This window comes from Taeniopygia guttata, chromosome 32 (genome assembly GCF_048771995.1).
Source record: "Taeniopygia guttata chromosome 32, bTaeGut7.mat, whole genome shotgun sequence".
NCBI classification, from domain to species: domain Eukaryota; kingdom Metazoa; phylum Chordata; class Aves; order Passeriformes; family Estrildidae; genus Taeniopygia; species Taeniopygia guttata.
In genome coordinates this window covers 409119-418098 of record NC_133057.1, presented here as the reverse complement: position 1 = coordinate 418098, position 8980 = coordinate 409119, and the positions used below count along the sequence as shown (strand labels likewise).

The 8980-nt window shown below is 51.1% G+C and overlaps 1 protein-coding gene across 1 annotated transcript in view; it reads left to right on the top strand.

The window, feature by feature from the left end:
- The first annotated feature begins 3742 nt into the window (after positions 1 to 3742).
- Positions 3743 to 8980, top strand: part of LOC140681149 (histone-lysine N-methyltransferase SETD1A-like) — a 30561-nt gene continuing 25323 nt past the window's right edge. The window contains exon 1 of the mRNA XM_072920517.1: positions 3743 to 3808. Within this exon, the coding sequence (XP_072776618.1) occupies positions 3743 to 3808 (66 nt within the window). The remainder of the gene's footprint in view (positions 3809 to 8980) is intronic.

Sequence of the window (8980 nt, the reverse complement as noted above, 5' to 3'; positions counted from 1 at the left end):
GAGTAGCAGAATTGTCAGGTTTTGGCCGTTGTGCTATTACGGTTGTGCACTGATGTTTGGTTTTCTTTGTCTTGGCAGACCAAGAGAGAACAGCCTGGTGACAACTGGAGTTTCCCAGACAGGCAGGAGGCCTCGTTCTGCACCCAATGGAGATTTGGATCCCCAGATATGTGCAAGATAAGTCAAGGGCTACAACCCACAGAGGGCATGGAAGCGAGGTGCCAGGTTGGGAGTCCCCAGGAGGGGTTTTTGAGTCAGTTTTGGATACGGGGATGTCTAAGAAGCGTCTCCTTAGGCCAGCTGAAGGGAAAGTGTCTGTTTTGACCACAGTGCTGAGGTGCGCAGGGCAGAGCAGTTCTGGTGTGTGTCCTGTCACTTGTCTCTGGTGCACTCTGTGTTCTTTGGGTCTCTCAGTCCTTTCTTCTCATCAAAAGCTCTCCCTCCCTGTTCTGTCTCCTGGTTTGTCATGTCCTGTCCTGTGTCACGGGTGTCTGCACATATTTGTACCGGACCTGCTCTGCCCTGCTGCGTAGCCTGTAATAGAACAAGTCCTGGGGACTTGAAATTAGTAATACAGGGTGCAGCTGGGCTCCAGATTTTATTAGGAGATTGACATAACATGTTTGGTACTGTTAAGTTGTCCTGTAGAGGTTTGACATTAGTCCTAACTTCCTTTCAGATGCAGACATTTCAAGTCTGTGGCTGGAGGGCCCGAATCCTTGGTGAGGAACTTCCCATGAGCAGGTCAGTCATTGTTTGCATTTACAGGGGAAGCATAAATGGTGCATCTGTTTCAGCACTGTTCTTTGCCTTTACTTTTAGGAGGTCCAGGCAGATAGCAGCAGCCAAAGCCCAGTCTGCCAGGTGAGCATTGGAGAGAAGCAGTTGTTCTTGCTAAGGTTTCAGTTTTTGGTGCAACTGTAATCATCCATTCTTGTTTTTGTGCTTTAGGGAATCCACTGGGAGTATGCCAAGCCCCTGTCAGCAGCTGGCTGATGGACTGGGTTTCCTGCACTTATGAGCCCTCTGGAAGTACTACAGGACCCTGTGATGAAGCCTTCCGATTTTGCATTTCAAGGTCCCATCCTGGTAGCCCAGAGCAGTGGCCAAGGAGTTGTGGTGAGTCGGGGAGGTAGGGAGGAGGAGTGAGAGTCCTCTCGTGTTTCAGCATTGTCTCCCCTTAACCTAGGTGTGCCCTGCAATGATGGCGTCAGAATCCAACCACACCCGGAGCATGCAGGCCAAGAAAACGGGCATTCTGAGGAGGATGGTGAGTAGCAAAATTATCAGGTTTTGGCTTATGTGCTCTTAAGGCTGTGCACTGAGGATTGGTTTTCTTTCTCTTGGCAGGCCAAGAGGTGACAGCTGGAACTTACCAGACAGGCAGACGGCCTTCTTCTGCAGCCAACAGGGATTTGCATCCCCAGATATGTGCAAGATAAGTCAAGGGCTACAACCCACAGAGGGGATGGAAGCGATGTGCCAGGTTGGGACTCCCCAGGGGGGTTTTTTGAGTCCGTTTTGGAGGTGGAGATGATGAAGAAGAGTCTCCTAAGCCCACCTACATGCAAAGTGTTTGTTTTGATCTCAGTGCTGAGGTGTGCAGGGCAGAGCAGTTCTGGTGTGTGTTCTGTCACTTGTCTCTGGTGCACTCTGTGTTCTTTGGGTCTCTCAGTCCTTTCCTCTTGTGGAAAGCTCTCTCTCCCTGTCCTGTCCCCTCGTTTGTCACGTCCTGTCCTGTGTCACGGGTGTCTGCACATATTTGTACCAGAGCTGCTCTGCCCTGCTGCATAGCCTGTAATAGCACAAGTCCTGGGGACTTGAAATTGGTAATGCAGGGTGCAGCTGGGCTCCAGATTGTGTTAGGAGATTACCAGAACATGTTTGGTGGTGTTGAGTTGTCCTGCAGCATTTTGACATTAGTTCTAACTTCCTTTCAGATGCAGGCATATCAAATAAGTGCCAGGAGGGCACCAGTCCTTGGTGAGGAACTTCCCATGAGCAGGTCAGTCATTGTTTGCATTTACAGGGGAAGTCTAAATGGTGACTCTGTTACAGCAGTGTTCTTTGCCTTTATTTTTAGGAGGTCCAGGCAGATAGCAGCAGTCAAGGCCCAGTGTGCCAGGTGAGCAGTGGAGAGAAGCAGTTGTTCTTGCTAAGGTTTCAGTTTTTGGTGCAACTGTAATCATCCATTCTTGTTTTTGTTCTTTAGGGAATCCACTGGGAGTTTGCATATCCCCTGTCAGCAGCTGGCTGATGGACTGGGTTTGCTGTGCTTGTGAGTCCTCTGGAAGTATTACAGGACCCTGTGATGAAGCCTACTGATTTTACATTTCAAGGTCCCATCCTGGTAACCCAGAGCAGTGGCCAAGGAGTTGTGGTGAGTCAGGGAGGTAGGGAGGAGGAGTGAGAGTCCACTCAAGTTTCAGCAATGCCTTGTCACCCTTTCTCCACTTAATCTAGGTGTACCCTGAGATGATGCTGTGGGCCTCCAAGCACGCCTGCGGTGTGTGGCCCGACCATTCTGAGGAGAATGGTGAGTAGCAGAATTGTCAGGTTTTGGCCGTTGTGCTGTTACAGTTGTGCACTGATGTTTGGTTTTCTTTGTCTTGGCAGACCAAGAGAGAACAGCCTGGTGACAACTGGAGTTTCCCAGACAGGCAGGAGGCCTCGTTCTGCACCCAATGGAGATTTGGATCCCCAGATATGTGCAAGATAAGTCAAGGGCTACAACCCACAGAGGGGATGGAAGCGAGGTGCCAGGCTGGGACTCCCCAGGAGGGGTTTTTGAGTCAGTTTTGGATACGGGGATGTCTAAGAAGCGTCTCCTTAGGCCAGCTGAAGGGAAAGTGTCTGTTTTGACCACAGTGCTGAGGTGCGCAGGGCAGAGCAGTTCCGGTGTGTGTCCTGTCACTTGTCTCTGGTGCACTCTGTGTTCTTTGGGTCTCTCAGTCCTTTCTTCTCATCAAAAGCTCTCCCTCCCTGTTCTGTCTCCTGGTTTGTCATGTCCTGTCCTGTGTCACGGGTGTCTGCACATATTTGTACCGGACCTGCTCTGCCCTGCTGCGTAGCCTGTAATAAAACAAGTCCTGGGGACTTGAAATTAGTAATACAGGGTGCAGCTGGGCTCCAGATTTTATTAGGAGATTGACATAACATGTTTGGTACTGTTAAGTTGTCCTGTAGAGGTTTGACATTAGTCCTAACTTCCTTTCAGATGCAGACATTTCAAGTCTGTGGCTGGAGGGCCCGAATCCTTGGTGAGGAACTTCCCATGAGCAGGTCAGTCATTGTTTGCATTTACAGGGGAAGCATAAATGGTGCATCTGTTTCAGCACTGTTCTTTGCCTTTACTTTTAGGAGGTCCAGGCAGATAGCAGCAGCCAAAGCCCAGTCTGCCAGGTGAGCATTGGAGAGAAGCAGTTGTTTTTGCTAAGGTTTCAGTTTTTGGTGCAACTGTAATCATCCATTCTTGTTTTTGTGCTTTAGGGAATCCACTGGGAGTATGCCAAGCCCCTGTCACCAGCTGGCTGATGGACTGGGTTTCCTGCACTTATGAGCCCTCTGGAAGTACTACAGGACCCTGTGATGAAGCCTTCCGATTTTGCACTTCAAGGTCCCATCCTGGTAGTCCAGAGCAGTGGCCAAGGAGTTGTGGTGAGTCGGGGAGGTAGGGAGGAGGAGTGAGAGTCCTCTCGTGTTTCAGCATTGTCTCCCCTTAACCTAGGTGTGCCCTGCAATGATGGCGTCAGAATCCAACCACACCCGGAGCATGCAGGCCAAGAAAACGGGCATTCTGAGGAGGATGGTGAGTAGCAAAATTATCAGGTTTTGGCTTATGTGCTCTTAAGGCTGTGCACTGAGGATTGGTTTTCTTTCTCTTGGCAGGCCAAGAGGTGACAGCTGGAACTTACCAGACAGGCAGACGGCCTTCTTCTGCAGCCAACAGGGATTTGCATCCCCAGATATGTGCAAGATAAGTCAAGGGCTACAACCCACAGAGGGGATGGAAGCGATGTGCCAGGTTGGGACTCCCCAGGGGGGTTTTTTGAGTCCGTTTTGGAGGTGGAGATGATGAAGAAGAGTCTCCTAAGCCCACCTACATGCAAAGCGTTTGTTTTGATCTCAGTGCTGAGGTGTGCAGGGCAGAGCAGTTCTGGTGTGTGTTCTGTCACTTGTCTCTGGTGCACTCTGTGTTCTTTGGGTCTCTCAGTCCTTTCTTCTTGTGGAAAGCTCTCTCTCCCTGTCCTGTCCCCTCGTTTGTCACGTCCTCTGTCACGGGTGTCTGCACATATTTGTACCGGAGCTGCTCTGCCCTGCTGCGTAGCCTGTAATAGCACAAGTCCTGGGGACTTGAAATTGGTAATGCAGGGTGCAGCTGGGCTCCAGATTGTGTTAGGAGATTACCAGAACATGTTTGGTGGTGTTGAGTTGTCCTGCAGCATTTTGACATTAGTTCTAACTTCCTTTCAGATGCAGACAGTTCAAATCGGTGGCAAAGGGCCCCAGTCCTGGATGAGGAACTTCCCATGAGCTGGTCAGTCATTGTTTGCATTTATAGGGGAAGTCTAAATGGTGACTCTGTTACAGCGGTGTTCTTTGCCTTTATTTTTAGGAGGTCCAGGCAGATAGCAGCAGTCAAGGCCCAGTGTGCCAGGTGAGCAGTGGAGAGAAGCAGTTGTTCTTGCTCAGGTTTCAGTTTTTGGTGCAACAGTAAGCATCCATTCTTGTTTTTGTGCTTTAGGGAATCCACTGGGAGTTTGCATATCCCCTGTCAGCAGCTGGCTGATGGACTGGGTTTGCTGTGCTTGTGAGTCCTCTGGAAGTATTACAGGACCCTGTGATGAAGCCTACTGATTTTACATTTCAAGGTCCCATCCTGGTAACCCAGAGCAGTGGCCAAGGAGTTGTGGTGAGTCAGGGAGGTAGGGAGGCGGAGTGAGAGACCACTCCAGTTTCAGCAATGCCATGTCACCCTTTCTCCACTTAATCTAGGTGTACCCTGAGATGATGCTGTGGGCCTCCAAGCACGCCTGCGGTGTGTGGCCCGACCGTTCTGAGGAGAATGGTGAGTAGCAGAATTGTCAGGTTTTGGCTGTTGTGCTGTTACGGTTGTGCACTGACGTTTGGTTTTCTTTGTCTTGGCAGACCAAGAGAGAACAGCCTGGTGACAACTGGAGTTTCCCAGACAGGCAGGAGGCCTCGTTCTGCACCCGATGGAGATTTGCATCCCCAGATATGTGCAAGATAAGTCAAGGGCTACAACCTACAGAGGGGATGGAAGCGAGGTGCCAGGCTGGGACTCCCCAGGAGGGGTTTTTGAGTCAGTTTTGGATACGGGGATGTCTAAGAAGCGTCTCCTTAGGCCAGCTGGAGGGAAAGTGTCTGTTTTGACCACAGTGCTGAGGTGTGCAGGGCAGAGCAGTTCTGGTGTGTGTTCTGTCACTTGTCTCTGGTGCACTCTGTGTTCTTTGGGTCTCTCAGTCCTTTCTTCTCCTCAAAAGCACTCCCTCCCTGTTCTGTCTCCTGGTTTGTCCTGTCCTGTGTCACGGGTGTCTGCACATATTTGTACCGGAGCTGCTCTGCCCTGCTGCGTAGCCTGTAATAGCACAAGTCCTGGGGACTTGAAATTAGTAATGCAGGGTGCAGCTGGGCTCCAGATTGTGTTAGGAGATTGACATAACATGCTTGGTACTGTTAAGTTGTCCTGCAGCATTTTGACATTAGTTCTAACTTCCTTTCAGATGCAGACAGTTCAAATCAGTGCCAGAGGGCCACAGTCCTGGTTGGAGAACTTCCCATGAGCAGGTCAGTCACTATTTGCATTTACAGGGGAAGCAGCCTAAGTGGTGACTCTGTTACAGCGGTGTTCTTTGCCTTTATTTTTAGGAGGTCCAGGCCGATAGCAGCAGTCAAGGCCCAGTATGCCAGATGAGCAGTGGACAGAAGCAGTTGTTCTTGCTCAGGTGTCACTTTTTGGTGCAACTGTAATCATCCATTCTTGTTTTTGTGCTTTAGGGAATCCACTGGGAGTTTGCATATCCCCTGTCAGCAGCTGGCTGATGGACTGGGTTTGCTGTGCTTGTGAGTCCTCTGGAAGTATTACAGGACCCTGTGATGAAGCCTACTGATTTTACATTTCAAGGTCCCATCCTGGTAACCCAGAGCTGTGGCCAAGGAGTTGTGGTGAGTCACGGAGGTAGGGAGGAGGAGTGAGAGTCCACTCAAGTTTCAGCAATGCCATGTCACCCTTTCTCCACTTAATCTAGGTGTACCCTGAGATGATGCTGTCGGCCTCCAAGCATGCCTGCGGTGTGTGGCCCGACCATTCTGAGGAGAATGGTGAGTAGCAGAATTGTCAGGTTTTGGCTGTTGTGCTGTTACGGTTGTGCACTGATGTTTGGTTTTCTTTGTCTTGGCAGACCAAGAGAGAACAGCCTGGTGACAACTGGAGTTTCCCAGACAGGCAGGAGGCCTCGTTCTGCACCCAATGGAGATTTGGATCCCCAGATATGTGCAAGATAAGTCAAGGGCTACAACCCACAGAGGGCATGGAAGCAAGGTGCCAGGTTGGGACTCCCCAGGAGGGGTTTTTGAGTCAGTTTTGGATACGGGGATGTCTAAGAAGCGTCTCCTTAGGCCAGCTGAAGGGAAAGTGTCTGTTTTGATCTCAGTGCTGAGGTGCGCAGGGCAGAGCAGTTCCGGTGTGTGTCCTGTCACTTGTCTCTGGTGCACTCTGTGTTCTTTGGGTCTCTCAGTCCTTTCTTCTCCTCAAAAGCTCTCCCTCCCTGTTCTGTCTCCTGGTTTGTCATGTCCTGTCCTGTGTCACGGGTGTCTGCACATATTTGTCCCGGAACTGCTCTGCCCTGCTGCGCAGCCTGTAATAGCACAAGTCCTGGGGACTTGAAATTGGTAATGCAGGGTGTAGTTGGGCTCGAGGCTGTACTTGGAAATTGACATGTCACGTTTGGTACTGTTAGGTTGTCCTGCTGCATTTTGACACAAGTCCTAACTTCCGTTCAGATGCAGACAGTTCAAATCAGTGGCAGAGGGCACCAACCCAGGCTGAGGGTGTTGTACTAAGCAGGTCAGTCATTGTTTGCATTACGAAGCCAAAGTGATTGCTCAACCTTGGAAAGAAAAGCCTGAGTTTGTGCTCAGGACCCTACAGCCCTGAGCGAGAGGCTGATTGCACAAAATCCGAACATCGAAGGATAAGTCCCAGACAGGAGCTGCCCGCACCTCATACTTGTGCTGTCCTGAGAGTCCCAGGAGAGCCCTACAAACTGACATCAGAAACCTGGACTGGTGAGTTTTCTTTCCCAGGGAAAAGAGCCGATGTTTGCGCTCCGAGTCCTGTGGCCCTGAGAAGGCAGCTGAGTGCAAAAAATTCGAACATCGAAGGATAAGTCCCAGACAGGAGCTGCCGCCACCTCATAATTGTGCTGCCCTGAGAGTCCAAAAAGAGCCCGACAAACTGACATCAGGAACCTGGACAGGTGAGTTTTCTTTCCCAGGGAAAAGAGCCGATGTTTGCGCTCCGAGTCCTGTGGCCCTGAGTGTGCAGCTGATTGCAAAAAATCGGAACATCGAAGGAGAAGTCCCAGACAGGAGCTGCCCCCACCGCATACTTGTGCTGCCCTGAGAGTCCCAGGGGAGCCCTACAAACTGACATCAGGAACCTGGAGTGGTGAGTTTTCTTTCCCAGAGAAAAGAGCCGATGTTTGCGCTCCGAGTCCTGGGGGCCTGAGCCGGCAGCTGACTGCAAAAAATCCGAACATCGAAGGATAAGTCCCAGACAGGAGCTGCCCCCACCTCATACTTCTGCTGCCTTGAGAGTCCCAGGGGAGCCCTACAAACTGACATCAGGAACCTGGACTGGTGAGTTTTCTTTCCCAGGGAAAAGAGCCGATGTTTGCGCTCCAAGTCCTGTGGCCCTTAGGACGCAGCTGAGTGCAAAAAATCCGAACATCGAAGGATAAGTCCCAGACAGGAGCTGCCCCCGCCTCATACTTGTGCTGCCCTGAGAGTCCAAAAAGAGTCGTACAAACTGACATCAGGAACCTGGACTGGTGAGTTTCCTTTCCCAGGGAAAAGAGCCGATGTTTGCGCTCCGAGTTCTGTGGCCCTGAGCGGGCAGCTGACTGCAAAAAATCCGAACATCGAAGGATAAGTCCCAGACAGGAGCTGCCCCCACCTCATACTTGTGCTGCCCTGAGAGTCCCAGGGGAGCTCTACAAACTGACATCAGGAACCTGGACTGGTGAGTTTTCTTTCCCAGGGAAAAGAGCCGATGTTTGCGCTCAGAGTCCTGTGGCCCTGAGTGGGCAGCTGAGTGCAAAAAATCGCAACATCGAAGGATAAGTTCCAGACAGGAGCTGCCCCCACCTCATACTTCTGCTGCCATGAGAGTCCCAGGGGAGCTCTACAAACTGACATCAGGAACCTGGACTGGTGAGTTTTCTTTCCCAGGGAAAAGAGCCGATGTTTGCGCTCCGAGTCCTGTGGCCCTGAGGAGGCAGCTGAGTGCAAAAAATCCGAACATCGAAGGATAAGTCCCAGAAAGGAGCCGCCCCCACCTCATACTTGTGCTGCCCTGAGAGTCCCAGGGGAGCTCTACAAACTGACATCAGGAACCTGGACTGGTGAGTTTTCTTTCCCAGGGAAAAGAGCCGATGTTTGCGCTCAGAGTCCTGTGGCCCTGAGTGGGCAGCTGAGTGCAAAAAATCGCAACATCGAAGGATAAGTTCCAGACAGGAGCTGCCCCCACCTCATACTTCTGCTGCCATGAGAGTCCCAGGGGAGCCCTACAAACTGACATCAGGAACCTGGACTGGTGATTTTTCTTTCCCAGGGAAAAGAGCCGATGTTTGCGCTCAGAGTCCTGTGGCCCTGAGTGGTCAGCTGAGTGCAAAAAATCCGAACATCGAAGGATAAATCCCAGACAGGAGCTGCCCCCACCTCATACTTCTGCTGCCAT